Source organism: Salvelinus alpinus, chromosome 11 (genome assembly GCF_045679555.1).
Source record: "Salvelinus alpinus chromosome 11, SLU_Salpinus.1, whole genome shotgun sequence".
Lineage (NCBI taxonomy): Eukaryota > Metazoa > Chordata > Actinopteri > Salmoniformes > Salmonidae > Salvelinus > Salvelinus alpinus.
This window is the reverse complement of record NC_092096.1, coordinates 42,898,505-42,917,357: the sequence shown is the minus strand read 5'-3', so window position 1 is coordinate 42,917,357 and position 18,853 is coordinate 42,898,505. Positions and strand designations below refer to the sequence as shown.

At 43.0% G+C, this 18,853-nt stretch overlaps 2 protein-coding genes across 3 annotated transcripts in view; one reads left to right on the top strand and one right to left on the bottom strand.

Annotated features, from left to right (window-relative positions):
* The window catches only part of LOC139534219 (conserved oligomeric Golgi complex subunit 5-like), an 89,411-nt gene that overhangs the window by 49,019 nt on the left and 21,539 nt on the right, over positions 1-18,853 (bottom strand). The window lies entirely within an intron of this gene.
* On the top strand, positions 7,236-17,555 carry LOC139534209 (G-protein coupled receptor 22-like). 2 transcript variants are annotated; one of them, XM_071333122.1, is made up of 5 exons: positions 7,236-7,596; positions 9,540-10,518; positions 11,315-11,441; positions 12,702-12,848; positions 13,113-17,555. In XM_071333122.1, exons 3-5 carry the CDS (start codon positions 11,319-11,321, stop codon positions 14,193-14,195), a joined length of 1,353 nt encoding a protein of 450 aa, XP_071189223.1. In that variant the 5' UTR covers positions 7,236-7,596; positions 9,540-10,518; positions 11,315-11,318; the 3' UTR covers positions 14,196-17,555. The 2 variants fall into 2 exon arrangements, with proteins under 2 accessions (XP_071189223.1, XP_071189224.1); XM_071333123.1 differs by lacking the exons at positions 7,236-7,596; positions 9,540-10,518 and adding an exon at positions 12,098-12,240 and having other exon boundaries at positions 11,314-11,441.

The window sequence follows — 18,853 nt, the reverse complement described above, 5'->3', positions numbered from 1 at the left end:
TGTGTGTGTGTGTGTGTGTGTGTGTGTGTGTGTGTGTGTGTGTGTGTGTTAGGGCTGCACAATTAATCGAATTCACATAAAAACCGCAAGAGATCCATGATGCATGTTATATTTTGAAATGTCACCCAGAACACTCATGTAACGTCCGCTTTTATAGTTTACTCCGTTTGTCAGTTTGCATGCTGCTCTGTTAGGACAAATGCAGTCAACAGATTGTACCAAACAGGAACGATTCTGCTTTCACTTTGTTTCTTAATATACACTACCGTTAAAAAGTTTGGGGTCACTTAGAAATGTCCTTGTTTTTTAAAAGAAAAGCAATTTTTTTGTCCATTAAAATAACATCAAATTGATCAATAATACAGTGTAGACACTGTTAATGCCACTCCTGTGTTCCAATGATCATTTAGCCTTTTAAAATGATAAACTTGGATTAGCTAACACAACGTGCCATTGGAACACAGGAGTGATCGTTGCTTATAATGGGCCTCTGTATGCCTATGTAGATATTCCATAAAAAATCTGCAGTTTCCAGCTACAATAGTCATTTACAACATTAACAATGTCTATACTGTATTTCTAATCAATTTGATGTTATTTTAATGGAAAAAAAAGTGCTTTTCTTTAAAAAAACAACGACATTTCTAAGTGACCTCAAACTTTTGAACGGTAGTGTAAATCATTTTATTTTTTATGACTCCAACAGTTGTCCAAGTGTTTTGATCGATATCGCAAACGCAATATTTGGCAAAAAACTATTTGCAATTCGATTTTTTTGCACATATTGTGCAGCTCTAGCATGTGTGTGTGTGTGTGTGTGTGTGTGTGTGTGTGTGTGTGTTTGCATTGTACAGTTTACCACTTCTAATTTTTGTAGGTTACTAATGATGGTCATTAGTAACCTACAAAACTTGCTAAGTGCCTGGTACTCAACACTCTATTGTCCCTCTAATCACTCTGACATCAATGCAAATGTAATCAGAAATCTAATCAAACACTTAATTTGGGATCTATCCCATCCCACAACTGTCCCAGACTATGTTTGGAATATTTCCTTCTCGCACAGAATATAATAGGTCAACTTTTATACTATGGGGGATAGTAGATTGACATAGGCTAGTGCTTTTGCTGTTCGTTAGGCCAACACATCTTGTTGGCTGATGAAAAGTAAAATGTGGACAGATCTTCCAATATCTTCAATATGCACCTCGGAATTGGATAAGGCGCGCGCAGTTGCGTCCCCAATGTGTCAGTCTTCACTTGTAGCCTGTGAGAAAGACCAGATCACGTGACGGAGAGAGATTTGAGTGAGAGGTGTCGTGTCTTTGGCTATGCCGGATTAAGTGATATGACATGCTATTCTATAAAATAATTTCTCTGTAATTAATATTACCTGATTAAGCTAATCAGGTAAATGTAATTAACTAGAAAGTCGGGGCACCACGAAAATAATGTTTATAGAGCTGTTATCTTCCGAATAAACTCTTAAAGACCTGGTAATCTTTTACCTCAATAGCAGTCAATATTTAATCGTCACTTTATTTAGTCTCATCTGAAAGTTGTAAACTCTTGGTTATCTTCACGAACCCTGGCTAACAAGTTGAATCAGCAATACAAAATTTGGCTTAATTATTTATTTACTAAATAATCACACAGAATTACATCTACACAGAATGGATCATACATTGATTATAAATTATGTCATAAAGGAAAACATCCCTAGCGGACGGAACAGATATGACGGCTGGTTACACAAAGAAAGGGTTTGAATGAAAGAGCGGGAAGACTGAGGAACAAAAAGATTTTGTGTCTCTATCGGGCCGTAGGCAGCTATGCTATCGTAAATACAGTATCTTATGCATTCTAAATAACCGCCCATTTGAAAAAGGAAAATGCGCTTCGGTAGATTGGTCATAGATAGAAGGCGGGGTGGTCCAGCATGGATCTCTGGTCCTCTGAAGAATGTCTAGTGGTGAACTGGAGCGTGGTAGAATGGATACTCTGTCCGTCTTCTCCTAGCCCACATTTAGCGGGCGGAGAGGGTATCACTTCTTTAGTGAATAAAAGTTCATGCCAAGTTGCCATACTTTTATGCTCATGCTATATTCTGGCTGGTATAGTCGAAATTCATCTTTCCGGCATGTAGGTCGTCACCTTCACGTTGAGATTCGATGCTAATTTCGTTAGGTTCCTGTCGTTCAACCAGAGCTCACGCTGAGGTTGGCTTAGTTCTGGAGGTGATCTTTGTCCTTTCAACGTGGGGACCGCAAGTCCGCACATCCTTGGAACAGAAAGTAGAATTTTCGTCAACGGGTTTATATAGTGGTGAAAGATGGGCGTGTTTCATAGTTTGCAACCAAAGTCAGTTCACTTGGGCGAGGTCTCTGAGTGAGCAGAGTTTCTCTATGACAAACCGTTCTCTCATTTAAGAAGCTAAAATTACATTTCATCTTTTCACAAATAGTTTCATATTTAAACATTTAAAATTGCACAACAATTCCATGTGAATCTGATAACTAGAATGTGTCGACTTTCCAAGATACAGTTTATGTCATCCTGTCATTAGTAGTAATGTCTCAGACAACAACTGATCTGAGATCATATTCATTAAGTACCAACACATATTTTCAACTGGTTGGATTACCGAAATATGGTTCCGTTTCCCACCTTTCGATGTTACCAGACTCTCTATGTTGCAAAGGCTTTACAAGAGTCAACTCTATAAAGTAGAGAGAGAGAAAAGGGGAAAGGTATTTATTGGGGGTCGTAAACCTCCCCCAACAGGCCAACATCATGACAGTGGTGCTTTGGAGCATGCAGCCGGGAGAGTAAAATAATAATGATAATATTCAGCCCAAGGGCACAACGGCCACTGGCCGCAAAAGGCATGTTTTTTCAGGGGGCATTATGGCCACACAAAGGGATGCCGCAGGGAAATTGGAAGCATTATCAAGTGCTTGTCAAATTGTGAATGAGAAACTAATGCAGTGTGTACAGCCTGCACAAAAAAAAACAAAGCAGAGCTCAGGCCTTTCATGCAACTTTTTTCAAATCATCATTAGAGTCTCATCATGCAGTATCATACATACATCATACAATGTATTAAAAATCAAAACATGTATCCCAACTTTTTTAGAACTAAAGTTACATTAATAACTCTAAATTAACCATAAAGGAGTACCTATTTCTTTGTTAACTGATCAACACAGAATAGCCGCATGTGCGCACTCCCTCAAATCGCTGGGAGAAAATTCCCTTCCTATTTTATTCAGCTATGTTAAATTATATTCTTCATACTATAAAATAATGCCATGAAAAATGTAAGCAAATCTTGTCTGCAAAATGAACTAGTGTAGCCCACAGCCATATGGCATAGCCAGATCAGGGCCTAACATAAGGACAACTCAGAGTATGCTATTCTGTTCTTCTGAAATAGACTAAATTTTCTTCAAAGAATGTTTCTTTAGACCTGTCTAAAATAAATAATGGATTTATTGTGATGGTGTAAGCTATACTAAATAGATTTATTTGACTTTTTTAAATGTAGATGTTCCAAAGGTCTGCATCAGTGGCTTGTAGGCTATGCGTGGAAGACAGGAGATGCTAAATGTGTTTATGTTAATTAACAGTCAATTACCATGAGTTATTTGCTTGACAATCACCGGCTGACTAAATGTCATGGCCACCACAGCCCTAGATGTGACACTTGGCATTCAGGCCAAAGAGTTTAATCTTGGTTTCATCAGACCAGAGAATCTTGTTTCTCATGGTCTGAGAGTCCTTTAGGCAGCCTTTTGACAAACTCGGTCATGTGCCTTGTGGCTTCCCTCTGGCCACTCTACCATAAAGGCCTGATTGGTGGAGTGCTGCAGAGATGGTTGTCCTTATGGAGGGTTCTCCCTTCTCCACAGAGGAACTCTAGAGCTCTGTCAGAGTGACCATCGGGTTCTTGGTCACCTCCCTGACCAAGGCTCTTCTGCCCCGATTGCTCAGTTTTTTATTTAAATTTTAGAATAAGGCTGTAACGTGACAAAATGTGGAAAAAGTTAAGGGGTCTGAATACTTTGTGAATGCACCTACAGGCTGCATCTAATCTAACCTGGTCATGTTGCCAGATATTCTTCATAAATTAGCTAACTCCTTTGTCATTCAAAGTGTCATTTGGCATTAAAATCAACAAAAGAGTAAGATTCAAGTTCAAATCCCCGAGCTGACAAGGTACAAATCTGTCTGCCCCACCAACCCACTGTTCCTAGGCCGTCATTGAAAATAAGAATTTGTTCTTAACTGACTTGCGTAGTTAAACAAAGGTAAAATAAAAAATACCATTACCATCGGCACAGTTGCCGAGCCCGATCTTCAAGAGAGTCCAAACACACAGACTGGCATGGTGACAAAGGGAGGGAGACAGACACAAAAAGGGAGAGTGTTTGTGTGTGTGAGAGAGAGGAGGGGGGAGAAAGAGAGCGACAGAGAGAATTTTGAATTTAAAAATCGACCTTTGGCACAATTCCGAGATGTCTTCCATCACTGTAGTGACATCGGCACCAGCGGAAAAGACCCTCCGAAGAAAACCATATGTGCTCTGATGCCTCGGAGTTGAGAGACTCCTCTTTCATTTTGCCATTTCCTGGCAAAATATGACATCATTATCCTCTGCCTGACATTGACGTCCCAATTTCAGTACTGAAACCTAGCCAATCTGTGGAAGGTGAATCCTAATGACTGTGTTCCAGAGCTTATGTGGAGAAAATAGCCATTACTGAACACAGGCTTGAAAGCTGCATCTTGATGGGTGCCATGTCTATCTGTGGAGCTAGTGCAACTTAGGCTACAGACACACAGGCCTACGAAAAAACTGGCTCGCGAGTGATTGTTTTGGGGGGGGTAAAAAAAAAAGATACTGCTAAATCACCAGGAATTCAGCTAAAATAATTATAATATTTAGGACATCTGTTTGCAAGTATTCCCAGAAATAAAGAAAGAGACGTGATCGTGTCTCAATGTAATCAAGGAATGAAATTGTTATTTTCAAATACAATTTCTTGGGCTTAGTTATGTCAATTTGTAATATACATTATAATTGCAGTGTACATTACAATACATTACATGATTATAATTATGTTCCGGCCCCCCAGGCTGAATCTACCTGCCTACCCCTGCACTAGAGACACAATACTACACTGAATTAAACACTGCACAAAGCTAACGAAAGGATGAAATGAGGGACCTGTTACACGAGACCCATCAGAGGAAGGAGAAGTAAATAGAGAAAGAGAGAATAGGGAAAGAGAGTGAAGAGAGAATCGGAATGGCCGATTAAATTGGGACAAATTTCAAGTTTTCCTAACAATAGGTAATCTGCATTTTTGGACACCAACCATGGCCGATTACATTGCACTCCACGAGGAGACTGCGTGGCAGGCTGACTACCTGTTACGCGAGTGCAGCAAGGAGCCAAGGTAAGGTGCTAGCTAGCATTAAACGTATCTTATAAAAAACAATCAATCTTAACATAATCACTAGTTAACTACACATGGTTGATAATATTACTAGTTTATCTAGCTTGTCCTGCGTTGCATAGAATCGATACGGTGCCTGTTAATTTATCATTGAGTCATAGCCTACTTCGCCAAACGGGTGATTTAACAAGCGCATTCGCGAAAAAAAGCACTGTCGTTGCACCAATGTGTACCTAACCATAAACATCAACGCCTTTCTTAAAATCAATACACAAGTATATATTTTTAAACCTGCATATTTAGTTAATATTGCCTGCTAACATGAATTTCTTTTAACTAGGGAAATTGTGTCACTTCTCTTGTGTTCTGTGCAACAGAGTCAGGGTATATGCAGCAGTTTGGGCCACCTGGCTTGTTGCGAACTGTGTGAAGACTATTTCTTCCTAACAAAAGACAGCCAACTTTGCCAAACGGGGGATGATTTAACAAAAGCACAATCGTTGCACGAATGTACCTAACCATAAACATCAATGCTTTTCTTAAAATCAATACACAGAACTATATATTTTTAAACCTGTATATTTAGTTAAAAGAATGTTAGCAGGCAATATTAAACTAGGGAAATTGTGTCACTTCTCTTGCGTTAATTGCACGCAGAGTCAGGGTATATGCAACGCCTGGCTCGTTGCGAACTAATTTGCCAGAATTTTACGTAATTATGACATAACATTGAAGGTTGTGCAATGTAACAGCAATATTTAGACTTATGGATGCCACCCGTTAGATGAAATACGGAACGGTTCCGTATTTCACTGAAAGAATAAACGTTTTGTTTTCGAAATGATAGTTTCCGGATTTGACCATATTAACGACCTAAGGCTCGTATGTCTGTGTGTTATTATATTATAATTAAGTCTATGCTTTGATAGAGCAGTCTGACTGAGCGATGGTAGGCAGCAGCACGCTCGTAAGCATTCATTCAAATAGCACTTTACTGCGTTTGCCAGCAGCTCTTCTGCTGCTTCAAGCATTGCGCTGTTTATGATTTCAAGCTTATCAACTCCCGAGATTAGGCAATACTAAAGTACCTATTAGCAATACTAAAGTACCTATTAGAACATCCAATAGTCAAAGGTATATGAAATACAAATGGTATAGAGAGAAATAGTCCTATAATAACTACAACCTAAAACTTCTTACCTTGGAATATTGAAAACACGTGTTAAAAGGAACCACCAGCTTTCATATGTTCTCATGTTCTGAGCAAGAAACTTAAACGTTAGCTTTTTTACATGGCACATATTGCACTTTTACTTTCTTCTCCAACACTTTGTTTTTGCATTATTTAAACCAAATTGAACATGTTTCCTTATTTATTTGAGACTTAATTGATTTTATTTATGTATTATTTTAAGTTAAAATAAAAGTGTTCATTGTTCATTCAGTATTGTTGTAATTGTCATTATTACAAATATATATACACACACACACACACACACACACACACACACACACACACACACATATATATATATATATATATATATATATATATATATATATATATATATATATATATAAATAAATAAATAAATCGTCCGATTAATTGGTATCGGCTTTTTTTGATCCTCCAATAATTGGTATCGGTATCAGCGTTGGAAAATCATAAATCGGTCGACCTCTAAAAGAGAGGGGTTGATAGAGAGAGAATGTTGAGAGCGAAAGGTTGATACAGAGAGAAATAGAAAGTGTTAGAGACATGCAGCCAGAGAAGAGGAGGAAGGGTGGGCGAGATGAGTAGGAAGGGCTATTAGTGCTCCGAGACGGTGCGAGTGAGAGTGGGAAAGAGGGGAGAGCGCAGCACAGCCAGAGAGCAGAACACTGATCTCCCTACTCCAGCCTGGATCCTTACACACTTCTCATTGAGACCAGTCCCGGGAAACAGACCCTGAGGACTTAACTACACCATCTTACCCGTCACACACAGCCAGAAACCGCCTCAGCAGCTTCTGGTACTTTCCTCTCTCTATCTCTTCCTCCGTCACTCTACCTGGGAGAGAGTGTTCCACCTGGCTATCTATGCTGACAGTGCTGTGAGGTAGAGGACGGACACACGACTACCTCAGAGGACAAGGTAAACATCTATCACTGCACTGATGTCTCTATTCTCTGTTACAATTGCGCGCTTGATAATGAATGTCAGTCTGTACACTGAAGCAAATAAATGCATTTCAGATGCGTTCAAAAACAAACTCAAAATGACAACCGTAATGACTTCAGTTCTTGATAAAAGCACTCTCGTTTTCTACCTCGGCTGAACCGTGAGGAACGGTTGTCAAAATGCCACCATATTGTACAGTATGTGCACACTAATCAGCAGAGTTCAAAAGAACAACTGGAGCAAAAAGCCTGCAGACTTCTCACTTGTATTGTACCAACAGACAAAGAACCACCAGCCGTGTGCGCTCACTGCATGTACAGTACCATAGCGTTCTAGCACAGTCTCTGCCTGTCTGCTCCACCAGCCTACAGTCACACAGTAGAGAGAGAACTTGACCAATACAGCACACAGTCTCATCCAAAGGGATTATATTTCCGCTCCCTCTCCTGCCTGCCCACTTACTCAACGCTCTGCTGCTAATGTTAAGCATCACTTATGAACGCGGTGTCTCTGAAGCCTTGCTCTTAGCGCGGTGCAAACACACCGCTCTCATAACAGCCTGAGCCTTACACTCATCTCACACACGTAGAGAGAGACACACACGTAGACACACACACACACACACACACACACACACACACACACACACACACACACACACACACACACACACACACACACACACACACACACACACACACACACCAAATACACCTTCTCAGAGTGCTCTGTGAGCTGTCATGCGTGCAAGTGAATAACTGAAAGCCAGTGGCTTAACCTCTGTGTGCAGTGCCACTGTGTGAAATTACAGAAACCAAACCCCATGCTCTGTGTCATACGGATCCTACACTGTCACGTTCCGTGTCATACGGATCCTACACTGTCACGTTCCGTGTCATACGGATCCTCCACTGTCACGTTCCGTGTCATACGGATCCTCCACTGTCACGTTCCGTGTCATACGGATCCTCCACTGTCATGTTCCGTGTCATACGGATCCTCCACTGTCATGTTCCGTGTCATACGGATCCTACACTGTCATGTTCCGTGTCATACGGATCCTACACTGTCATGTTCCGTGTCATACGGATCCTACACTGTCATGTTCCGTGTCATACGGATCCTACACTGTCATGTTCCGTGTCATACGGATCCTACACTGTCATGTTCCGTGTCATACGGATCCTACACTGTCATGTTCCGTGTCATACAGATCCTACACTGTCATGTTCCGTGTCATACGAATCCTACACTGTCATGTTCCGTGTCATACAGATCATACACTGTCATGGTCTGTGTCATACGGATCATACTCTCATATGCTCTTTGTCATATGAGTTTCTCACTTTTCCCAGTAGCACTACCACTCTCTGGCCCTCTTGAGCTTCTGTCTACACACAGCCAGACAGCCACAGCAAGAGATGAAGACAGAGAGATGAAGAGCGAGAGAGAGAGCGAGAGAGCGAGCAAGTGAGCGAGATGACAGAGGGAGGGAGGGAGCCTGCACAAAGAACCAGTTCAAAGACTGAGGGCTCATTTGTCAAACAAACGCATGACAGAGACTACAGTATCAAGAACAGCAGAAGGCCTTGAATAGCCAACGGTATAATAAGTAAGACATCCACTATGAATCAAACGAGAGACAGAACACCTCTCTCTTTGTGTCTCTCCATCTCCTTTTCTTGGGGGGAGGATAATTCAATACAAACCCGATTAGAGGTTATTAACAAAACACACTATAACAGACAGGCAGATCTATCACTGGGTTAACTTAAGGTACAGTAGGCTGTTACTGATACAGCTCAACAGACTGTCTGGATAATGATAATTTGGGTCTGATATGTCATGACACACTTCTCATTCATTATCCTCCTTTCATTTACGTCTCTTCCTCTCTCCATCTTGTTGTTCTCCAGGGCGACGATTGAGGGAGGAGAAATAAACAGAAGGATGATGACGTCATCCCCTGATTTGTCCCCCTCTCCTACTCTATGATAGAAAGAGAGAGAGAACGCGAGAGAGCGCACCAAATGCCACATAGCTGGCGGCCCAGTGTTTTAACATATTCTCCTCTCTCTGCAAAGTAGCTAATGACCTTCCTCCCAGCCTGGTTTGAATTTGTATAAGGTGCCACAGCACTGAGGTGGTCCTGCCTCACTCCAGTGGAATTACAAGGTGTGAGGAGAAGGAAAAGGCCATTGACCTTTGCTCCGCTCTCGAAGGTGATGGAGGGGTGTTTCTGAAGGGTGTCGGGGGGGGGGGGGATACGTACAGAAGGAAGAGGGGAGGACAGTTGAGTATCAGCCAGGCACTGCTCTGGTTCTGTTAAGATCCAAGGAGGACTACAGATCAAATAACAAAGAACAACAAGCAGCTGCCTAAAAGAAACCATTCATTTAGTAAACCACGTGGCTGGATGCTACAATGCACATCCTCTCCCTGCCCACCGCGGACGACGAGTGAACGCGTTCCCGCGTTTAATGAGTCCTCAGTGCTTCTCCCTAACCGGAATACAGTGTTTTTATTGGATGCACGAGAGCACAGACCAGTCCTCTGTGATCCATCACTGTTGTTTGCAGCTTCTGGGTCAAATAAATGGAGAAATGTTTTGAAGGTGGACTGTTTTTTCTCTCATGGTGGAGCTGAATTTGAAATAGAAAAGGAAGGATCCAAGAAACGCAGTTTCAGCTTGCTCCAACTGCCCTCATCGGCATCATAATCTTCCCATTATTTCGACAAAGGGCTGCACCACTAGGATTAAACGTGTACCAAGTGGAGATTTCGTCTACTACTACAGAACTATGGTTGGATCTTATGATTTCCTATTGAGGCCTTAGCAAGTCGGCTCTGGCTGGTTCATGGACTCTTGAAGGGGAGACGGCACACGAGGGAGGGGTGAGTATAGTGTGTCTGCAATATGAATGCTTACGGAGCCACAAAAGGACTGTCTGGTTCTGGACAGTTTCTCTGGACAGGACAAGCCTCTGGACAGATCACACGGAAAACTGTTATATCTAGACATAAAAGCAAAGCAAGGACATGAATTACCGAAATACTTAAGAACATGGACACATTGATCAAAGTAGCCACAAAACACAACTCTAAACCTAATGTAACAACAAAACACTGACATAAGTGAAGCACTATTAGTTCTAGTCAGCTAACAATTTAACATGATAAAGGTGTCAGCAATGAAGGACTAAAAGGGAGAGTACTCATTTTTCACTCTTTCCACAAAGAGAAAAACTCTTTCCACAAAGAGAAAAGCACAGCGGAAATCTGCGGAAATTGGCTTTTTGATTTATAATTGCCACCTTTTGTAAGATTCCATCAAGATGACATCACAAAATAAGTTTGTGATTGAAACGTCCACACTCGAAAGGTAAAAATACACTCAGACGAAGTCCCAGACACAAAAACAGATAGATTGACAGTTAAAAGGAATAGAAATAGCCTATTCTACACTGTTGTATGCTCCCATATAACCTAGTTTCAACTTTTTGAAGGTACAGGAGATGACAATGAGACGCATAAGACATAGATGAGAGGAAGTCAATAGTCATGTAAACTATACACTTTTGTGGTGAAACACAACACCTTTATCTCCCCCATATATATATGTTAATGCAATCAGTCCCGGTTCTGATCTCTCTCCTTCCCCTCCTCTCTCTGTGTCACCACGTCTCTCTAGGATAATGCATACCCCTCCTGTGCTGATCTCAGAAGCCGCCATGAGCAACGTGACTGTCCTCGACACCTCGGATCCCTCTAACCTCGATATGACCCAGTCTGCCGCCCCCTACCCCGTCAGCTTCCAGGTACACGCTTACATCACTTTTCTTTAAAACTTTGTTCCACGTCAGTTATCGTGATTAAAGCAGTTATCACAGAAAAAAAAGCAGATTTCACGATTAAAGCTGACAGTTGAAGTCAGAAGTTTACATACACCTTAGCCATCTATTTTGTGAAGTGTTCCAGTCCTTCTTGCAGCAAAGCACCCCCACAACATGATGCCGCCACCCCCGTGCTTCACGGTTGGGATGGTGTTCCTCGGCTTGCAAGCCCCCCCCTTTTTCCTCCAAACATAACGATGGTCATTATGGCAAAACAGTTCTATTTTTGCTTCATCAGCCTAGAGGACATTTCTCCAAAAAGTATGATCTTTGTCACCATGTGCAGATGCAAACCGTAGTCTGGCTTTTTTTATGCCGATTTTGGAGCAGTGGCTTTTTCCTTGCCGAGTGGCCTTCCAGGTTATGTCGATATAGGACTTGTTTTACTGTGGATATAGATACTTCTGTACCCGTTTCCTCCAGCATCTTCACAAGGTCCTTTGCTGTTGTTCTGGGATTAAGTTGCACTTTTTGCACCAAAGTAAGTTCATCTCTAGGAGACAGAACGCGTCTCCTTCCTGAGCGGTATGACGGCTGTGTGGTCCCATGGTGTTTATACTTGCGTACTATTGTTTGTACAGATGAACGTGGTACCTTCAGGCGTTTGGAAATTGCTCACAAGGATGAACCAGACTTGTGGAGGTCTACAATTGTTTTTCTGAGGTCTTGGCTGATTTCTTTTGATCTTCCCATGATGTCAAGTAAAGAGGCACTGAGTTTGAAGGTAGGCCTTGAAATACATCCACAGGTACACCTCTAATTGACTCAAATGATGTCAATAAGCCTATCAGAAGCTTCTAAAGCCATGACATAATTTTCTGGAATTTTCCAAGCTGTTCGAAGGCACAGTCAACTTAGTGTATGTAAACTTCTGACCCACTGGAATTGTGATACAGTGAATTATAAGTTAAATAATCTGTCTGTAAACAATTGTTTGGAAAAATGACTTATGTCATGCACAAAGTAGATGTCCAAACCAACTTGCCAAAACTGTAGTTTGTTAACAAGAAATTTGTGGAGTGGTTGAAAAACGAGTTTTAGTGTATGTAAACTTCCGACTTCAACTGTATATCGCAATGAAAGCAGTTATCACAATGAAATTGGTTATCACGATACAAGCAGATATTACAATACTATTATTGTGATAGCATTTAGTTTTATGATAATGCCACTATTATCCTCCAGGTGTCACTGACAGGGTTCCTGCTGCTGGAGATTGTGCTGGGCCTAAGCAGTAACCTGACAGTGCTGGTCCTCTACTGCATGAAGCAGAATCTCATCACCTCCGTGTCCAACATCGTCACCATGAATCTGCATGTCCTAGACGTACTAGTGAGTGTCAGTATTTGATGTTTCCATTAGGCACAGGCCTCAGATCAGTGAAAATACAAACTTTAACCATTGGGAGGGAGAACACAAAACTGACCTTAGATCAATGTGTGAAAATTCCAGTGAGTGTCTAGGATTAGATGATTGCAGTGCAATTGGTCTGTGACAAATCTCTAGATTCTTCAGGAAGCAGGCCACTATCTTCTGTAGAAGGAGACAAATTTAACTAATAATAATCTTAATACTTATTTATCTCTCTGGTTCCAGGTGTGTGTGTCTTGCATCCCTCTGACTGCCGTGGTAATACTCCTCCCCCTAGAGGCTGATACAGCGCTGGTCTGCTGCTTCCACGAGGCCTGTGTCTCCTTCGCTAGCGTAGCCACTGCCTCGAACGTGCTAGCCATCACTGTCGACCGCTACGACATCTCAGTGCGTCCAGCCAACCGCATGCTAACAATGGGCCGCGCCGTGGCTCTGCTGGGCTTAATTTGGGCTATGTCCTTCTTCAGTTTCCTGGTCCCCTTCATGGAGGTGGGCTTCTTCAGTGATTTTGGCTCAGAGTTCGTCAACCAGACTGCAGTTGCCTCTGTGGTCCATACTAATGAGTACTATACAGAGCTGGGGCTGTACTATCACCTCTTGGCTCAGATACCCATCTTCTTCTTCACGGCCGTAGTCATGCTGGTGACCTACTACAAGATACTCCAGGCACTGAACATCCGCATCGGGACGCGCTTCCAACACAACCAGCCCAAGAAGAAGCCCCGCAAGAAGAAGACCATCTCCTTGACCACCGCAACGCAGGTGGAATCTACAGATGCGTCCCAGGGCAGCGGGGCAGTCCGAGGGGGCGGAAACCCACCTGCGGTCCTGTCCATGCGGACCTCCGTCTCCGTCCTCATGGCTCTGCGCAGGGCCGTTAAACGCCACCGGGAACGGCGGGAGAGGCAGAAACGCGTCTTCAGGATGTCCCTACTCATCATCTCCACCTTCCTGCTCTGCTGGACGCCCATCACAGTCCTCAACACGGTCATCCTCAGCGCAGGGCCCTCAGACTTCACGGTCAAGTTGCGGTTGGGTTTCCTGGTCATGGCCTACGGGACGACCATCTTCCACCCGCTGCTCTACGCCTTCACCAGGCAGAAGTTCCAAAAGGTGTTGAAGAGCAAGATGAAGAGGGTGGTGTCCGTGGTGGAGGCTGAGCCCACGCCCAACAACGTGGTCATTCACAACTCCTGGATCGACCCCAAGAGGAACAACAAGAAAGTCACCTTCGAGGAGACTGAGGTCAGGCAGAAGTGTCTATCTTCCCAGGATCCGGATTCAAACAACATCGTCTGTCATCCATGATAAGGCTATAGTGCATCGTGAAGATTGGCGCGGCTTGGGGGAAGTTGTTAAGTCGAAAGACATACCTCTCAACAGAGGTGGCAGAGTGGGATAACTTGGAATAAGCTATGTCCATCTTCAGAGAAAGTGGAATAAAGAGATCATTTCTGAGAAGCCATTGAATATCTGCATGTCTAGAGGGAGTTGGTAGACATGAGTGTGCGCCATGGTCAAGATAGAAAAGCTTCGGTTCAGAAGATGCAGAATAAGAGAAAGTGGATTATGAGGACGTGAAATAAGAATAAAATGGATTAAGCAATGGACACATACAGGGTGAACATTATCAGTGGACACATACAAAACATTATCAGAAACCAACTCATTTAAAAAAGGGAAACCACTTATCCAAAGCAGTAATGTAAATGAAAGTGTTTAACCTGTATAGTTACCCTAAAGGGGATAATGTATTACTATTTATTGTAAGAGGTTGATGCGGTGTCAAGGACAATTTAAACGAAGTACTGTACCTACTGCATGGTGTTGTTATAGCCCGTAACATAATTATTGTGTAGTCATGTACAGTGTATAGAATAAATATATGTTTACAACACAAAGGAAAGATTCACCCGTTTTGAATGTTATATCGTATTGTGCATCTCTGAGCTATGAGCAATGATGCAAAATGCGTCATACCGGCTGTATTTCTGCCTGCTCGAATAGTCTTTTAGCTCAGACACACATGAAAACAAATGACCCCTGGAATCAATAGAACATAGCTCAGAGATAGACAAATACGATATAACATTTAAAATAGGTGACTTTTTCCTTTAAGCACTAAGTATTTGTCCTTTTATAATAAATAACGTGAAAAAAGTTTAGAGCCCATTCTGTTGGGTATTCTGGTTAAAGGGTCTTCTGTCACATATTCCCCACTTTATTGCGCTTTTGTAAACTTGGCCACTAAGGCACAGATGACATCAAGTCAGTGTAGTGCCACAAATATTTACAGGTGAAATTCCACTTCCCTCTTTCCTGTCCTCTGAGAGTCTCTTTCCATGTGCCTGTTATATGTGTGATTTAGTGTAAGATGGAGGGATGGAAACAGAGGCAAGCAGCACTTTACAACCTAAGCGAGAGGCTGCAATCTGAAAACTAATCACAGCATTACTAAGACGTGACCTTATGATTTCAACACATAATCAGCGCCTGTAGCCTAACCATCCTGAGGTGACTCCAGCTGCTCTACCGGCCGTAACGCAGCTGTTATGCTACTTCTCTTATTATCTAGCCACAGGCCGGGGTGAAGAGAACAACATGGCTGCCAAAACTGGAGCCTGCTTCCTTTCATAATCACACTGAGGCCAACTGGCAAATCAATCTGTATTTTCTGGTTGGAGTTGGAGGACACAGAGTGACTGAGGACTCGGACCTACTGCAGTCCATAGCGCTTAGCAAAGCTGGGGCAAGTGGGGGGAGAATTGTGAAGTGGTTTGGTCACGGGCTATGCGGCGTTGATAGGACACTCGCCACAACACTTGCCCTTGCCGAGCTCCCCTCTCTCCCACTCTCTCTCACGCTTGATGCCTTGTGATTACCAAGGCTAGGTCTGCTAGCTAGATCATAAAGGCTGACTGTGGCAGACGATGCATCACAATCACTCTCCCTCCCCGCCACCATCATGACATAGCAAGGTCAAGGTGGTTTTCCCTATTACTGTGTCAGAGATGCGGTCACCGTCACACACAATACCAATGTACTGTACCTAGCAATCTGTTCAGCTGAGAGAGGGCATCTAGATGCTAGGAAGGGGAGGGGATGTGAGCGAGGGGAGAAATGTCTGGACACTTAAAGAATGACTCAACTATTGTAATGCATTCAAGGCTAAAAACATTTTGTCTAAACTACCATTAAAGATGTCCTTGCAATGTTTGTATTGGGCATGTGTTTGTAAAATGTACATCCCTCTCATATCTCTCGGCCGATGAGATAATAGGGTACATTTCCTTTGAGAAATTATTTTTTGAGGAGGGGATGTTAACAACTTGACCTACAGTGTGTGGGGGTGTGGTCATATGCCATATCAGTCGAGGCACCATGTGAGGTCAGGAAGAGAACGGCGTAAAAAAACAACAACTCTGGAACAGTTTGGCTGGGCGTCAACCGCCCCACTCTGTAGAGGTCAGAGTGGCTCTATGCTTTGGGTATGGTATGCAGCCAAGCGTTCGGTTTTAGAACCCTCATCGAATGGCCCTCTGAGTCTCCTAAAAATCACTCCGTCTCTATGAGCATTTTAGGAGCTGGGGTACTTGGCTGGCTATTTGCCAGCGAGCAGCTGGTTGGCGAAGTTGATTGAAGATCCATCTAACTGTTCAGTACAGGTTGGCTCGCTCCTCAAGTGCCATTACTAAATGAAGGCAAGAACCACTTGTTTATATGAAGTAAATGAGTAATGCATAGACAAACCAACACTGTACCACAATCTTCACAACTTGACTGATTTTCTATGCCTACATAGAGGATGTGCACACCGCACAGGTTCACGAAGGTTAGATTCCAGGCTACATTTCCTTGGTCGAAAACATCAAGCCTATTCTTTATATAGGCCTCGGCTATCGGTCTACATGAGTAGAGTGCCGAGGAGGACACATTGAACCGCTCTCCTCTCTGAAGTAGCAGAGTAATCTCGCCTGTCTAAGCGATCAGTCTCACAGAACTCTGAGTCATCAGACCGGAGAGGAGCAGAATTCTATTCTAGAAGGAGATGAAGAAAGATGAGCCTTGACAGAGATGTCAAAACCACCAAACATTCTTCAGGAAATATAGACCTATCAGCATTGCCAGCTGGGGAGCCGAATGGAACTTACTGATAAGATTGGAATAGTTGGTTCAACTTCTCATGAATACTTCCTAGGGTGTTTGGTGACATCATCTTAATCCTGTATGTCATCCCGGGCGCTACCTGGAAAACTACTCAGAGTAGGAGTATCTGACTGAAATATCCGCCTCTGTACCACACCATTTCCCACCCTCTTAGCTCACTTACTGCACACCAGGCCCCCTCTCTCTCTATCCATCGCTCACTCTCTCTCCTTACCTTTCCATCTATACAGTATCTCTCTCCTCTGTTCCCTCTAACAACACTCAGCCCAAGGTCGCACGTGGCCGATAAGAGGAGTGCTTTTGATTCCGGAGGCCCTGCGTGTTCTAGTGTTCTGGAGTGTTCTGTGTGCCAGGGTTATTATGTAAAAGGTCGTTGTGCATTTGTTATGTATGACCAAAAAAGGTCTAGCTCATATGAGGAGAGTTGTTTTGTGGTGCTGGGCCTCTCAATGGCTTAGCCAACTGCCACCTATACTTTGCCAATAAATTGAACACAATGAATTGCCTTTCCATTCCCATCCTTGTCCCCCACCTTTCTTCAATCTGCCCTCTCTTCTCTGTTATCCTTCCTTCCTTTCCTCCACTCCCATGTGAGTAGCCTCTGTCTGACTGACAGTCAGGACCATTGTGTCATTATAGTTGGTCACTGAGGCTGGCTGTTGTGACTGACGGTTACCACAGTGACTGACACTTCATCCGCTCTGACTGACAGCCAGGGCTGTGGTCCCACAGCAGCGGAAACCAATAAAGCCGAGATATGAGAGGAAGACGACATAGACACGAGTGGATTAAAATATGCCAAAGATATTGAGTCAAATGAGACAATGCAATACCACCAAGTTATTGCTCGATAACGTCATATGCAGTCACATTGAAAATACAATGAACAAAAATATAAACGCAACATGGAAAGTGTTTGTCCCATGTTTCATGAGCTGAAATAAAAGATCCCTGAAATGTTCCATACGCACAAAAAGCTTTTCTCTCAAATTTTGTAAACACATTTGTTTACATCCCTGTTGGTGAGCATGTCTCCTTTGCCAAGATAATCAATCCACCTTACAGGTGTGGCATATCAAGAAGCTGACTAAACAGCATGATCACTACACGTGCACCTTGTGCTGGGGACAAAAGGCCACTCTAAAATGGTCAGTTTTGTCACACAACACAATGCCACAGATGTCTTAAGTTTTGAGGGAGCGTGCAATAGGCATGCTGACAGCAGGAATGTCCACCAGAGCTGTTGCCAGAGAATTTAAGGTTAATTTCTCTACCATAAGCCACCTCAAACTTTGTTTTTAGAATTTGGCAGTACGTCCAACCGGCCTCACAACCGCAGACCACATGTATAACGTCGCGTGGGCCAGCAGTTTGCTGATGTCAACGTTGTGAACAGAGTGCCCCATGGTGGCGGTGGGGTTATGGTATGGGCAGGCATAAGCTATGGACAACAAACACAGCTGCATTTTATCGATGGCAATTTGAATGCACAGAGATACCTTGACAAAAACCTTGAGGTCCATTCATCTGCTACCATCACCTAATGCTTCAAGATGATAATGCACGGCCAAATGTCGGAAGGATCTGTACACAATTCATGGAAGCTGAAAATGTCCCAGTTCTTCCATGGCCTGCATACTCACCAGACATGTCACCTATTGAGCATGTTTGGGATGCTCTGGATCGACATGTACGACAGAGTGTCCAGTTCCTGCCAATATCTAGCAATGTCGCACAGCCATTGAAGAGGATTGGGACAAAATTCCACAGGCCACAATCAACAGCCTGATCAACTCTAT

Bases quoted from the DNA above. Each gene is read 5' to 3' on its own strand.
- LOC139534209 (XM_071333122.1), top strand. From the start codon at position 11,319: ATGCATACCCCTCCTGTGCTGATCTCAGAAGCCGCCATGAGCAACGTG. The intron at 11,442-12,701 runs GTACACGCTTAC...ATTATCCTCCAG, and splicing joins CCTACCCCGTCAGCTTCCAG to GTGTCACTGACAGGGTTCCT. The intron at 12,849-13,112 runs GTGAGTGTCAGT...CTCTGGTTCCAG, and splicing joins TGCATGTCCTAGACGTACTA to GTGTGTGTGTCTTGCATCCC.